The sequence below is a fragment of the Lissotriton vulgaris genome, chromosome 4_1 (assembly GCF_964263255.1).
Source record: "Lissotriton vulgaris chromosome 4_1, aLisVul1.2, whole genome shotgun sequence".
Classification (NCBI taxonomy): Eukaryota; Metazoa; Chordata; class Amphibia; order Caudata; family Salamandridae; genus Lissotriton; species Lissotriton vulgaris.
The window spans coordinates 1,864,203,885-1,864,220,360 of NC_141691.1; the positions used below are offsets into that span (position 1 = coordinate 1,864,203,885).

At 44.4% G+C, this 16,476-nt stretch overlaps 1 protein-coding gene across 2 annotated transcripts in view; it reads left to right on the forward strand.

The window, feature by feature from the left end:
• The window catches only part of TBC1D31 (TBC1 domain family member 31), a 696,792-nt gene that overhangs the window by 480,189 nt on the left and 200,127 nt on the right, over positions 1-16,476 (forward strand). For both annotated transcript variants that reach the window (XM_086966171.1, XM_086966170.1), the window contains exon 14: positions 13,117-13,349. In XM_086966171.1, the coding sequence (XP_086822297.1) occupies positions 13,117-13,349 (233 nt within the window). The remainder of the gene's footprint in view (positions 1-13,116; positions 13,350-16,476) is intronic.

The following is a 16,476-nucleotide window of genomic DNA, read 5'->3' on the forward strand; positions in this document are numbered from 1 at the left end:
CCCGATGGACAGAAGCATATCCCGTCCAAGATTACACTGCCCCGACCACTGCTAGGCAGTTGGTTCGTGAGTTTTTCCCTCGATACGGTTTGCCCCGTGTCGTGTATTCAGATAACGGTCAGCCATTCTCATCCGAACTCATGAAGCAGGTCTCTCTTCTATTGGGGTACCAGTGGAAGTTTCACTGTGTCCGACATCCAGAGGCAGCAGGTCTCGTGGAGCGACACAATCAGACTCTGAAAACTCGCCTTGCAAAAGTGTGTAAAGAGAAGGGAGTGAATTGGATAGTAGCATTGCCAGTTGCACTTTTCTATATGCGAATGGTAGCCCATTCTAGGACAGGGCTATCCCCGTATGAGGTGGTCTTCGGTAGACCTCCTAATATGTGGGGGACGCCTCTGACGCGAAAAATTACCGATGTTGATAGTACTATGTTGACAGATTACCTTGCTTCCTTGATGTCTGCACTACAATCATGTTGTTCACAGGTCGCGGCAGCCTTCCCAGACAACACCGAGGTGAAGCCCCATGAATTGGTTCCGGGAGACGTTGTGGTCGTTCGGAATTTTGACAGGTCAAGCCCGTTGGAGCCCCGCTGGAAGGAGCCGAAGATTGTTTTGTTAACAACAAGGACTGCAGTAAAAATCGAGGGGCGTAAGGGGTGGGTGCACTCCAGTCACGTCAAACGCTTTTATGGACTTCCTCCAAATTCCGAATCCCAGAACTCCCACGTACCAGTGACTGATACCAAACTCCCCCTTCTAGAGAAAACTCCCCAAGAGGAGTATCGCCAGAAACTGAGGTCTAGTAAGTCAGACAGTTTAATTGTTTAAGTCCCCCTCGGGTGAAGCGGTTAGGCAGTTCTGACAATGTATAAGTTAGACCCAAATAGAGAGAGAGATAGACAGGAGACCAAGAAACGGAAATATTGTAAAAGTCTCTGGAGCAGATGTATCTGCACATTACTTATTATGTTTTTTCTGAGTCTTACGATTATTGCTTTAAGTTGGATGCTTTATATGTATTTTCCTCTTGCACATTCATCTAATAACACTGCAGAACACACGTTTAGTGCTCTACCCCCACACGAATTGTCTTATCGACTTGCGCTGCGCAACAATACATTCATTCGTATGTTACACCATTCTCACCAGATCAACAATGCTACTAATTGTTGGATATGTGGCCGACTCCCTCCCTATCAGAACTCCAAGGGAGCTCTGCCTCTCTTTCCTTACCCGTTTACACATAATGGTTCCTGTGGTGCCTGGTTTAGTTTAATATCTTCTATAGACACCGACTCTAAGGTTTCCCAAGGCAATTGGATATGGGGAAATCTGAACACAGTCATGAACATAGCATGTTTCCCAAACGAAGAAGGTCTTCCACAAATGACAGGGACAGATCTAGAAAATGAAGTGTATAGATTAGGCAATTTTACACTTAACCTCATGATTCTAAATGTTCAATCAGAAACCAGTCCAGACTTGCCATCCATATCAGTTCTACCAGCGAAAGGTGTGTTATGTGTCAGAAAGAATGGTTCAGTACATCTAGGTCACAGTGACTGTACTACTGTGGTCGAATTCAGTGATCAAGGCAAGTCTACTTTCAAAGCTTCCCGACATTCCTATTTTATATGTGGTCAGACAGCATATGTCCGTTTACCTCCAGGCTGGGATGGTACCTGTTTCATTGCATTCTTATTGCCACCAGTATTTCTAGCCCCATCTGACTATCACAGGAATTCCCGCCTTAATATTGTTAGACACAAAAGAGACCTCCCAATAGTTGATCAGACTGAAACTACATGGGAACAATATACAGATTTCAATAAAGGATTCTTTCCCTATCTAGGAACTGTCTCCAATAGTAAACTGATACGCAAATTAACCAGAATACTTGAAGCGGTAGTGAATGAGACTACTTCAGCTTTGGGCAACTTAACAGAGGAGCAGTCTACTATGAGACTTGTTGTTCTTCAGAACCGCCTTGTCCTTGACGTCATCCTGGCCGATAGGGGCGGGCTTGTAGAGTCATCGGATCCAGTTGCTGCGTATTTATTCCAAATAATGCGCCATCAGTCTATAAGGCCATTACCCGACTTCACGAAATTGCCCATCTGATACATCAGAATCCAGGCTCATGGACTTGGTCCGGTTGGCTCTGGAGTGTAATAACAGCCTGGGGATGGAAACTACTGTCATTCCTAGGAATCATATTGGCCATAGTATTCAGTTGTTGTCTATGTTTACAATGTGGGCCGGCGATTTGCGGCTTGTGCGCCACAGCATGTGTTCCCCACTCAAGTGCACGTTCCCATTCCCGAAAACAGAAAGAGGAACAGATGATGTTATATGAACAGATTGATGGTCTCATGAACATCGACATATCATGAAGGGTCCGTAGGGGACAAGGAGGGAATGAGGTAATTGGAATTTTTATGGTCAAGTGTGTCCCCTAACGTAGACCCCAACGGCTCCATGTACGCACTTCAAGTACATGTAATTTCCCTCCACAACCGAATCTGAAGACGCAAATACATTTGCGTCCAACGTTAACATGTCCTCTATCAGATCCACCATGAATGGATCGATAATTCCGTTCCTAAGTATGCCGTGCCACCGTCTTTATGTGGTGCACTTTCACGTTTTTCCTGGCTCTGCCGCGCTAGGCCCTGATTTCTGTCTTCAAGCCACTTCTGCCTCTGTTTCTGAAAGCTGCAGCCTGGAGACGCATCCCTGACCTCTGCCTTACTTCCTGCCAAGCGAGCAGTGCCCGGCTCGGCCTGGTCTGCCTGCCCAAAAAAAAAACAGTATTTTGCCTTCAAGTTATCAGCATAGTCAGCTCTGCTCCTCGAAAACACGTTCCTGTCTAGTGAAATACGAAAACATATCCCCGACTGCAGAGCAAAGGGCCAAGCCTTCCTGTCCTCCCTCATGAAATTCATTGCTCCCGTTACCATGATAGGCCCCTGGCTCCGAGCATTTGCACCTAGACACGCATACATTCAGTATAGAATAGCCTCTGCCCGAAAGACCTTTTACTCCAGATTAAACATCCTCCAAATACTAGATATCAGATATGTTTAGGGACAGGTCGATCTGACATGCCAGACTTCTGTCTCTTCTACTAGTGTTAAAAGTCAGACTCTTAGCTTCCTCCAGATGTGCGTCAATTACACGTCACATTAGCTGCGCGCGCATCCAGGCCATAGGTTTCAGCTGACTCTGCAAGAATTCTCTAAGCATCCACCCACTTATGACACTTTCCTGTGACGTTTCTAGCTCACGCCTCTGTGCACACCCATGTTCACGCCTTTTTGCTACGCACATGTGTTCTTATCATATACATTTCACTTGTCACGCCTACTGTATTCAATGCTATTGTGTCATTTTACTATATATGTCATGTACTGTGAATAAATCGTTGACATCTTTTCCTGCCATCATTGCATACCCGAACCCTTGTATTGATGGATTAGATCTCCATTGACTCGAGTCATTTAGTCATTTATGATTAAAGCCCTTATGACTCTGACACCACGGACTATGCCTCTCATTTGATTGAGCTATTTTATTTTATATTATCTGGCAAACTCGTATACGGTAAAATATTTACCACACTCCTGCTTGCTCCTAGCTCAGGATTAACAGACCCACAATAAACCATTCCCTCCCTCCAGCCATTGGAACTTATTCAACCACTCCTGTGCATACCTGTTCCTGGGTTTCCTTCGAGGTTCCACAAGTGTAGCACCTTTAAGTTGTGCCTAACTGAATTCCTCTGAGATAGGTTATCAATCAGCTCAGAAACATTACAGCTCTGGCAGTGACGTAGAATACAGCACTTGGTATGCTTCAGATGCCTCATCCCCCTCTCTGTCTGGACCAGGGGCAATGGTCACCATGGCCTCTGCCTTCTTACAATCTGCCCTGATCCGCTTTCTACCCTTCTCTGGTTGCTACAAATCTGAGAATATCAGTCTCCAGTTGTGAGACAGAAGTGCAGCCTATGCTGTGGTCGGCACTGCTGATGTGGTCCTAGCCATGTTGGCTTCTGTTCTTGATACTAATCTGGGCACAATCTACTGTTTGCCCAAGAAATATGCAGCTCCCGGTTTCTCTCTACTGTTATGATTTGCAAGGCACCGCAACATAGGCTTAGGAAGTCACCTAACCTTTGACCTACATTTTGCCATGCCATTATACAATGTAACAGGTTTGCGCTGACCTTGTACCTAGTTAGGTGCTACATCATTGTCGTGTGGTTTTCCCCGAAAACTAACCTAATTTATTATGCATGTGGATTCTCGGAATCACAGCAGAATTACCATCATCTGCATAATAACTATGTTTAAGGGCCATCCCTTTCATCGTCCTTGGCCGACATGACACCCTTTTGGGTATATAAACACCATATCTTTGCTGGGGCAGACAGAGCAAAAAGATTTCCATGCTGACACACTGATGCAAGATGCTGGGATTCCTGCACGCAGACACTCCAGCACGTAGTAGTCTGACATCCCTCGCGGGGTGTCCATCTCGAGACCAAGACGGGGTCCTACAGTTTCTCACTTCAGGTAATGGGGTTGGCTTCATCCTAGTTGAAGTTTTGGCTATATATCTACATACAGGCTAGGTACATTTAGGTACATCTAGTTAGGGTTAGCATCGAAGGAGTACGTATTTTTATGTCATGTATCTATATACCTACCAGTATCTATTGTGTTAGCACTATGGTAGAACTCTACTATCCATTCACTCTTTTGGTGCTTTTACCGGTTTATATCTATTTCTGCTTTTTGGTTGTTGGAGCACACATATTTTACACTAGAATGACACTGGCTCAATAAATGCTTAATGAAAACATCACCATTGTTTATTCTGTGCATCCCTCTAAGCCAAAGTGATCACGAGTGACTGAGCGAAAAGTACTGTACTGTTTCCACGATCCCTGAGGGGTACAGGATTGTCATGTTGGATAGTTGCTAGAAACTATTTTCTCCTTGGTCAGAGGAGTTCATAGTGGCACTGTGAGCTAGCTGGTATACACGCGAACATATCCGGTGGGGGTGTCTGGAGGCAGTCTGGACACCAATCCCACTGTTTATGTTGTCCCCGCGATAGCTTCTTTGGGCTTCACAGGTTCGGGAGGGGACCTACTGGTTCCTCTTCAGTGAGTCAGCCCTCAGCACCAGTCGGCCCCTTGAATCCACAGAAGGACAAGTCTGGTCACCTCAACCTTCCTGGCTCTGGTCCCACTATCAACGGTGGTGCTGTCCCCATTTTTATCCACAACTCCGACACAGAGCTTGAAGGGTGTCGCCCAATGCGGACATTGGTGCAGACTGTAGCCATTCCCTCCGGGACAGAGCCTGAGCCTTATTCCTATGGGCTGGGACTTGGGGAAGATGGGGAGCGGCCACTGGGCCCTGAAGAATACCAGCCCCTAGACCCCGAGACTCAGCACTGAAACGTTTCAAGGACAGCACAGCTACAGCCAGGTCCCCTTGGGCCTTTTCATGGCCTCCTGTCAACACCAGTCCGCATTTTGCGGCCACGGAAGGGGCTTTCGGCTGCATCTCTACCCGTCCAGACACAATGGCATGCAAGCTTCCAAACCCCTGTGATGCTGAGGACCTTGTACCCAATGACAACGTGGGTCAGGCAGCCCGAGGTCAGCCCAGTTCACCACCCTCATGCAGCCGCTGCTTTCAAGACTCTTTAGTTTGCCCTCTGAACATTATGGGCAACCAGTAGGCAGCAGGCCATGCCTGGAGGTCAATAATATCTGACCGCTGGGTTGTCCAAATAGTCCAAAGAGTCTACTCCCTTCCCTTTGTGACCACTCCTCCACCCATGCTACCAACTTATGACAGGCTGACAGAGGAACATCTCTCCTTACTCCGCCAGGAAATGCGCCCTCTCTTGGCCAAAGGAGCCATAGAGTGTGCCAGCTTCAAATTCACGTCATGGTTGCTATTCCCACTACTTTCTGGTGCCCAAGCAGGTTGGAGGCCTTAGTCCTATCAATTTCTTCCTGAAATAGGAGAAATTGAAAATGCACACGCTCGCACAAGTCCTATCTGCCCTAGACCCGGGAGACTGGATGGTATTGTTGGGGCTTGCAAGATGCATACTTCCACATCCCCATCCTGCCAGCCCACAGACGTTACTTGCGGTTCACAGTAGGTCACAAAACTTTCAGTTCATCGTGCTCCCCTTTGTCCTTACCAGTGCCCCTCTAGGTGTTAACCAAGGTTATGGCAGTGGTTGCAGCACATTTGCGGAGGTCAGTGGTGCCAGCTTCCCTATCTCGACGTGAGCTACTGAAGGGGACTTGTCCCAGGCAGTCGTCTCCCACCTCCAGACCACGGCAGACCTCCTGCACTCACTGAGGTTCACTATAATCATGCAGAGTCATACCTGACCACTTCTCAGACCTTTCATCAGAGCGTTTCTGGACACAGTGCATTTTCGGATTTATTCCCCCCAAATGGTGAGTCCGTGTATCAGGCTATGATACCAATGTTGCAACCTCTGTCCTGGGTTTCGGTGAGACTGACTCTGAGGCTGCTGGGCCTTATAGCCTCCTGCATTGTGCTTGTGACACATGCCCTCTGGCATATGTGAGCTCTTCAGTGGGAACTGAAGTTCCAGTGGGTGTAGCATTAGGAAAATTTCTCCAACATGGCCCGGATCTCAAAGGGTACTGCAAAAGATCTGCAGTGGTGGTTAACAAACAGTTTTTGGGTCAGTGGCAGACTTCTCTACCTTCCCCAACCGGATCCGACAGTAGTGACTCCTGGGATGGAGCGACCATCTGGGAGAGGTGAAAATCGGAGGCCTCTGGCGGAACCTGACCTCCACATCAACCTGCTGGAGCTCTGAGCGATCCGGCTGACATTGAAAGCGTTTCTACCCTTCATTAAAGGAAGGCCAGTGCAGGTGTTCACTTACAACACCACCACCATATGGCACTGCAGCAAGCAGGGTGGAATGGGGTCATGGACCCTTTGTCAAGAGGCCCTGCACCTCTGGACATGCCTGTAACACCAGGGCATATCCTTGGTGGTTCAACACCTGGCAGGCTCTCTGAACACTATGGTGGACAAACCCGGCCACAGATACCTTGCGTATCATGAGGTGGTGCAAGGTCTCTTTTAGCAGTGGGCAGGGTCTTGGTGAGATGTGTTCACCGCTGCTGGGAATGCACAATGTCAGTTGTTTTGCGCACTGGAGTTTCTAAGGCAGTTCCAGCTCCGAACCGCTTTTCATTTTGAGTGGAGTGCAGGCCTCCTGTATGCCACATATGCCCAGAGTTCTCAAAAAGATCAGGAATGTCTGGGCCCAAATCATCATTGTGGCTCCAGAATGGGCTCGGAGTTTGGTATCCCGAGTTATTGGTCATTGCCATCGGCCGTCCGATCAGGCTACCACTTCAGGAGAATATTGTGTCCCAGCAGGGGAGGTCCTGAACCCGTCAACCCTCCGCCATCATGCTTGGATATTAAGGGCGACCTTCCGCCTGAAATCTGTGATGTTATCTTGGCAGCTCAGTTCCGGCTGTTTTGTGGAATTTATGGTATGGTATGCTGAGATACAGGTTGACCCTGTATTTGCCCACCTTTCTCAGGTTCCTTACCCTGGCCCAGCAGGGCACTTCATTGGGCACTTTAAAGGGTTATTTATCTGCTGTCTCCACTTTTTCTTCGGCTGCCAGATCATCCGTCTCTTTTCTAGTCCCCTATTGTAAATAGGTTTCTTAAAGGTGTGCAACATGTTCTCCCAGCTCTCTTTGTAATGCCTCAATGGGACCATAACTTGAGAAACAGCATTAACAACTCGGTCGGAATCACACAGGGGTAAGAACGCAAGCGTTACCACGCTTGCCTTTACTACGCCTATGCCTTTACAACAATTTACGTTGAAAAGGCTGTAAAGGCTTAAGCGTGGTAAAGGGAATTAGCGCTCTAGACTTGGAGCTAATGGGGCCGGGTGGGAGGTGTGGAGACTTACTGCTCAGACTTCCTGCTTCCTTCTCCTGCCTGCGGCTTGGTGAGTAGTTGTTTGGTTAGGGCTGGGGTTGGGGTAGTTTTTTCGGGCTGGGGGCAGGGTTGTCAGGGCTGGATGTCAGTTTTAGGGCTCAGGATAGGGAGCTGGGTGTTTTAAGGGCTACAGTCAGGATAGTTATCAGGGTACAGGACTGGGGTGTAACCTTTATCACTTATTTAGCTTTACTAATCATGCCTTTACAACAAAATTTGTTGTAAAGCCATGGGTGGTAAGGTAGCGGTCATGGTAAAGTCGCGGTTGTGGTAAAGACTACGTTGTTAAGGCATGCAAAGTAATTGCATGTGTGGCTCCATCATACAACCCCTTAACTTGATTCTTACTTGCCTAATTTGCAGTCCCTTTGAGCCGCTTCATTCTTATCCTCTTAGGCTCGTCACCATCAAGACGGCCTTTCTGGTGGCAATTACATCTGCCCTGGAGTGTCAGTGAACTAGAGGCACTGTCCTCCCAGCCTCCCTACATCTCGCTATTCTCCCACAAACTGGTTCTGCGGACTCTAGCATCCTTCTTGCCAAAGGTTGTCACCCCGTTCCAAGCCGGTCAGTCCATCACTTTGCCTACCTTTTAATCTCTGCCTCAAGAAGAAGAGAGACCCTCCCGGCTGGACCCAAAAAGAGCGTTGTCGCTTATACCTTAACCTCAAAAACCCATTCCAGTTGAACGATCAACTCTTCATGGGGTATGTCAGGCCAAGAAAGGGAAGGCCGTGCATTGGCAAATGTCCAGATGGATCGTACTCTGCATTAAAATCTGCTACGCATTGCCCAAGGAGCAACCTCCAAAGGGTTTGCATGCTCATTCCACCAGAGATAAGGCTGCAACCGCTACCTTAGAATGGGGAGTCAAGGTCCTGGACATCTGCCAGGCAGCAACGTGGGCCTCTCTGTGTATGTTCACTAAGCTCTACTGCCTGGACAGTCAGGTCTGTCGGGACAGGCACTTTGCCCATTCATTCCTTAAGGACATTTTGGTGTGAAATGCTTCCGCTGACCCACCTAAGGGAAGGAAGGTATTGCTTTGGTATCTAAGGTAAGGAATATGCAGCTATGAGTCTCTATGAGATAAGCAAGTTAATAACTTTCGGTAACACGTTATCTGGTTGAGACTATCTAGCCGTAGATTCCTTATCGACCCACCCATCCTCCCTGCTCTGCAAATGAATTTTGAAGACAGCGATACAAAAGGGGATGATGGACGGAGCGTTTGAGCAAATCAAACACTCACCCCCAGTCAATTGATCTGAGTTTAATCCATCACCATTCTTTAGCTCACTCAGCCACCCCAGTTCAGACATATGTTCAGATATGCAAATCAGCCTGACCCTGTGCCTCATGGGAACAGTCCAGCCAGAACTGCCAAGCCATGTCTTCCCTGGACCGGAAACAAGCATCCTGGGACTGGTTTCGGATTCATAATCCTCATCAGCCAGGCTATCTTGAATCCAGTGGCCAAGTGAGCAAGGGACTCACGTCTGAGCATACCCCACCAACTCAGGGCGAACAAAGCGATACAAAAGGGGATGATGGACGGAGCGTTTGAGCAAATCAAACACTCACCCCCAGTTAATTGATCTGGGTTTAATCCATCACCATTCTTTAGCTCACTCAGCCACCCAGATCAGACATGGCCATATGCAAATCAGTCTGACCCTGTGCCTCTTGGGAACAGTCCGGCCCGAACTGCCAAGCCATGTCTTCCCTGGACCGGAAACAAGCATTCTGGGACCGGTTTCGGATTCATAATCCTCATCAGCCAGGCTATCTTGAATCCAGTGGCCAAGTGAGCATGAATTCAGCCCAGCCAACACATTTCGTCCGTAAAAGGACTTCATCAGGGTTAAAATATGACGTGGTATCAATACCAATGAAGCAGGCCTTCCGATGGAGAATAGTTATATTTCGTGGTGTGAATCCCCCGTAGCGTGCTATCAATCACCCAAATTAAAACCTCAGTTCTTTGGTTGAGATAAGAATTTCCAAGAATGGTGGGATTCTTTATTGATAAATAGATGCAGTTGAATTTATCAGAAAAAATCCTTCCTAATATATCATTTCTGGGATTCCTAATAGTGTAAAGAAGGTAAGGTCTCCTGAGCAATAATCCTCAGTTTTCTTGCCAGTGTTCTATCTGTGAGTGTTCTTCATGGCTGCGCTCCTGCTGTGAAAAGTCATGAAAAGAAACTGATGTCAGCACGCTGAGGTGGCACCTATATGAGCACTATCTCCAACGCCACACAGAGCCAAATGACGCCAACTACTGTCACACAGGGGTACTGCTCATTAAAATGTTTCCGTATCTAGTCTGACATCTCGGGAAAATTCTAAAGGTAATGAATCTGCGACTAGATAGTCTCAACCAGATAAGACGTTACTGAAAGTAAACAACTTGTTCATTAGTCACCGACATGCCCCCAATGACCGCTGTATCTTCCATAGGCAAGCAGCTCATTAACACATTTGCCGTAGAAATTTAATTTAAAGTCTGTCAACTGCAAGCAATGTCAATGCTTATAAATCATTCCAAACTGATCTGATGTTGTACATATATGTGCAGAAGCTGTTTTCGAACATGTACGGGAGTGTTTCATAGAATTGCTTTTTCCAGAAGTAGCTGTCTCTGATTCCATCCTGAGGGTACCTTTATCCAAGGCTATCCTTTTTCTCGTTCTCTCCATTTTTTTCTTGTTTTCTTTACTTTTCCTTTTGCTTCTCCTGTTTCCTCTTACCTTTCCTCTTTGAATCATTCCACCTGTATCTCTTGCCTCCTTTCCTCTTGTTCATAGCAAGCTAATTACAATTCTACCTCTCAATCTCTCAGGCCTAGGCCTTTCAGCCTAACCGATCGAAACAACGACATAACATACCCAATGGAATAACCCTTGGATTTGGTGACACTGGTGCCCTTGAAATCCAAGAGTGGGAGAATATTTTGGGGTTAACAACAGAAAGCAAATTTGGGTACAAACGTGGGGTATGTCTGGAAAAGACCTGGCCTAGGAGCACTAACAGCACTCCCTGTCTGGGTGCTACCATGGTACCTTACCGACAGTATATCAGTTTTTTCCCCAATGCCCGGTTTCTCAATCTAGCTCTTCACAAATCCCACAAGTTCTTCCTATCATTGTTACTGGTTGCCCTCCACCGTCTCTCTAGACACAGATCCATTGGAACTTGCCGTTGTGAACGCGACCGAGAGTAACGCAGAGTGCGAAAACACTGCGAGCGGAGTTCACCGCCCAGGGAAACACGCAAATCTATTTGTACTACAAGGTGAAATCTGTCAAAATCAAAGTACTCTACACTTGTGAGTCTCCCCACCACAATTTTTGTTGGAGAAATCAGTGCATGACTTCCAAATTGTGCACTGAAACACGTCGGTCCACTTCAGTCCGTAGATGAATACCACTATATATATTGGTAGCAGTTTACTTGTGCACAAGATTCATACTGCTTTCTGAAATGAATTGTAAAAAGTGCTGAAAGTGATTGAGTTCCATAGGATGCTGTGTTCCTTATTGAAGCCCCGGGACTCCTGTTTGAGGCAGCTGTCATGCTTTATGAATAATAATTCATTCATTTATAGGTGTGGCCCCAGCACCATGTCACGCTCCTTCCTTCTAGGAAGACCTCCACTTTTCTGGCAAGTTGTGTGGATCTCTGGTGATCTCCCCCTCCCCTTGGTGCACAGTAATGGGTCTCACAGTAGGTAGTGACAATGCTTGCTCCAAGCAGGATGATCCACCAGACGAGCACAATAGTTTGAACTCCTGAATCAGCCTTCATAAAGAAGCACTCAAGAAAATGTAAAAGGAATAGCCTAAATCTGCTGCTACACCTATCCCTCCCCTACCATCCACCAAGTGTCAGTGCTCAGGAGGTCATTTAAGATAATGTCTGAAGTATCCTCTTGGGGGAGTGATACCCTATGGTCCCAGTTTATTTGTTACCTCTGGTGGCTGCTTCTAGGAAACAGTAGTTTGGAAAAAATGGGGACCCCTACATACTAGTTTGTTTGCTAATCGTAGGGAATATATAGACACATGTTGAGAAAGTAAGTATCTAGCAAACCAGTGATAGTGTTGTCGCCCTTATTTCAACCTCATTTCAGATATTAACTACATAAACAATAATGATTCAATTAGACAGTAGTATATCAAAAATATTTGATTGTTTTATTTTTCATTCTAGGAAACAGACCTAAGAGCCTTACACCGCTCATTTGGTAATCACAATTTTGGTGGTATCGATTTGTAAAGGACATTTGCACAATCATCTACAAGAGGCCGTGTGAGCTTTATCACATGATTTCATATAAATGCTCTGCGAAAGTATGTTCATGAACTGATGCTCAGCTATGTCAGGATGTCCTCAAGAACGTATTCAGATGACTTTAAGACTAATAAGATTACCTGCACTCTTGATGTCCTTAAAGATTCCAATGATTCCCATGAGTCTGAAGGATGCAAGACTAAGAATCAATAGGTACAGCTTTTATAGTATGTTCTACTGTACATGTTCACTTGAGAACCCCTCCCCTCCTCACAAATCTAATGTGCAATAGTTGCTATTATAAAAGGTGCTACATCAAAAAAGTTTTATCCAAATAATGCAATAATAAAACAACTGTCGACATCTGAACTTGTTGCTGTGGTATGGTCTATTGATATGGTCTACTGATATAGCATGACGTAAGGTCATGTCAAGGCCTCTTGATGCTAGGGTAAAATAATATTTTGGATGGGGACTGCTGTGGTAATTTCCTTTGAAGATTCAGCATTGCAACTTTCCAAGGTAAGGTTGTGTCGCCATCTTATGCAAATTTGATAATTTAAAAATTCCCATAGCATGAAACATATATGTGAGACTCTGAATGCACACTTCAGCAGTATGTCTACAAAGTAAAACATAGCAATGAAGGTTGTAATAGTGCCTTGAAAACATTAATTATGGCAATAGAATCTATGCTGTGTACTCTATAAATGTAGGAAAAATGTTTCAGGATTACTGGAACTAATTCATGAGCAAACTTTGTTTGACAGTATTTCTTTCATCACCGGAACAACTTGGATATAAATCTTATGATTAAAGAGACCTATCACCTTATGAATGCCACTCCTGCAGACATCCATCCCCAAAGGTTGCTTGAAGACTTTGTGCCTCTGACTAAGGGACAGTATCCAGTGTACAACAAATACCCCAAGTTTGTGGTCGACTATCAAAATCAGGAGCGAGAAAGAATCAGGCAGGAGGAAATGGAATATCTACGTGAAAGGTATTTAGATTTATGTTATTTCCATTAGGACTCATCTCAAATTACTCCTCAAAGCGCCCACTTTAAGTATGTGTTGGGCATGACAAAATGCATTTATTTAATTTGTTTAATAGTTTGCTTTATTGGTTATCAACTTGTATTTTTTTAACTTGAAAAAATCTGTTCATATTTGTCTATATCCCCTACTAACCAAATCTGTAATTTCTTTGGGTTTTTCCCCATACATTAATGTATTCCCTGTGCACGTTTTGCTGTAAGAGAAGCCATATAAAAAAAGGACCTCAAAGATTTGAATTCCACAGTTGGAATGTTTGCATTTTTCCATCAAATATGTTTCATACTCAACTGTTGACTACAACTAACCGAAAGGAAATATTGCCTTAAAAAAAGTAAAGGATACAATGGGCAATCACTACAAGAATTAATCCCAGAATGATACAGCACAGAAACCATGCCATAAGTGTGCATGTGTCTGTGGGAACATGGCTTCCCCAATGATAAATTAGACTTCCTATCGCCAATTAAACTTTAGAGTGACAATATTAGAAGGTTGAAAAAACATACCAAAGTTAAGGTGTTTCGAGTAAAAAAAACTAAATGCATTACCTTATTGCATCTTTAAAATATATTATGTATTCTTGATTTAACATAACAAACCCATCTACCTTATATTCTATGCCGGTTCTCAAACTGTTTGTGTATTTAAAAAAGCGTTATACTAGTTACAGTGCAAGACAGGTGGCTTCAGCTACAGGTAACCTATTAGTTCTTTGTAAAAAAAAATGCCTTTGGTTAAACAATGGGAATATGTAGCCTTAAGTACAAATACTTAACCATAGTTGAAATTTTATATCTAGAGTATACACAAGATGTCAAAAATATAACCTCACATTTAGTTCTCTTTCATTGTAAACATTTACATTGATTGGTAATTATTGCATCAATTTATAAGGGATACGTAAAAAAATATATCCTATTTTATTTGGCATTTTGAATTGTTCACCACTGCTGTGAGCTGAAGTCTGCGATCTCTATGTGCCTTGTAAAACTGTTATGTTTTTATATGAAAGAAACAACTTTTAAGTGTCACAGTGCTAACTATAATGTCCTGTAGGGATCCCTAACTGCAATCTGCACAGGAGGACTGGCTTATCTACCCACGCAAGGGGTGTATAATAGGGTAAATGGAGAGCAGGAAGGACTTCAGCTAGAAGGTCAGTTTGGATCTGGTAGCAGCCACCAATCAAGCACAGGTGACAAACCTTAGTGCTTCCCATCCTGCAAGTCCAAATGGATAAGACATTGTGCAAAACATTAGTGTTCATAGTTCTAACCTATAACACAGACATTTTTTACTGTTGGAAATTAAGGAGCTGAGCTAGAAATAAACATACAGACTCCAGTGATCTCGTGCCACCACCATTGAAGACAATAACCTTACAAACTAAGCTTGCCCAGTCAATTTCCTACAAAGCAATGACATTGTGGTCCACGTCTGCAATTAGAGATCCCTCAGAACTATCAACATTGATAATTACAGACAAGATCGGGTCTTTGTCTCTTACACTGGCTCAGCCTAGTAACCCTCTGTAATTCTCTTCAGGAATACAATCTTGTAGGAGAGCAATTCAAACAGACCTCCACTCAAAAAGGACTAAGGATATAAATGAAACATACAGCACCACACAGTAGGCTTCTTTTAATAGGGAACTGCAAAGAGGTTATGGCCATTCTTTGTAAATAGGAAAAAAGACCCAGATGCCTGAAGGCCCACTGCCAGGATCAATGTTGTCTATGCTACATATTAGGGGCTAGACAATTTGGTTCCTCGTAATTGACGCCATAAATCTTGTGATCACTAAGCTGCCCTGAATAATATATAAGGAGCCATTTAATGCCCTGTGGAGCAAAATATTTCTCTCGCAAAAAAAAGTGTCCATGCTACTGTATGGGCACAGCATGTGAAGTGTGTAAGTAGGGTAGATTGGGGGCATTAGTCTGATTGTTACATGATAGCTGTGAGGTCAGCAATTTCTCAGATTTTTTAAAAACTCAAATCTCAAAACATGGTGCCTCGAGCATGAAAGTCTTAGTGTGATTGAAGGCGCCTGAATCCTAAACAACAATTTCACCCCATTATTCTTTACAGCACTCAGTTTATATAAAAAAAGAAATCTCCTTTTCTACCTCATTTGCAGAGGTTGCACTTTCAATTGTAGTCTCAGATCATGTGGCCATGTTTAGTAATCTTGCCATCACTTTGTGTTTCATGAAATCAAATTCTCTCCTAAATTTTGCGTTAGAATCTACAAATTTGCTTTGAATTCTATAAAATTCCTCTCTCCTAATCTACCCCTATTTTTAGGTCTGGCATTAATCAAGACCTTTTGATTTTACAAAAATTATATGTATACTGTACTTACTGAAGGGGCATTCAGCCACCTCTCTTCTTCCATTGGTCTATTGTTGTGTCATTCACCTTTTACTTGCGCCCCCTATAGCATACAGCATGAGGCAAAGGGTCAGCCTACTTAAGCCACTGGTTAAGTTCACGTTGAGCGACTGCGTTGTGCTCTTACACAAGGAGCACACCCTCACACAAGATAGTTCCCTTCAGTGCCAGTGGTTTTATTTTTTACTTTGTAATTACTTTTTACGGTGCCTCTGTATTTAGAGCCTGGTGTGATAGCAGAACACTTTTGAAGTTAACACAGGGCACATTCAAGCTTTATCAGATTCCATTCCCTGCTAATGCCATTGTAAAACACGTATTTCCCTCTTTCTTTACTTCCTTCCTCCTTTCTTTTTTTCTCATTTAATGAATTATTGCTTTGTTTTTCCACCTTTCTTTCTGTAATTCTTTTTCATGTAATCCTTCTTTCCTTCCGCAGTCAGACTTGCTTTGCGTCAGTGTTTCACTAAGTAGGTCCTGGGAGGAGTGCAGCGGGAGGTGCGAAAAGGAGCAGGTAAGTAATAGGGGTAGGAGAAGAGGCACAGAAGGTGGGAAAATGCCAAAGAAAAAGAAGGAAAATGAAAGCGCAAAAAAATGGCAAAAGTCAGATAAAGGCACAGAAGGCAAGAAAGCAAGAGAGGGAAGAGCGAGAGGAAAAAGATAAAAAAAATCAGT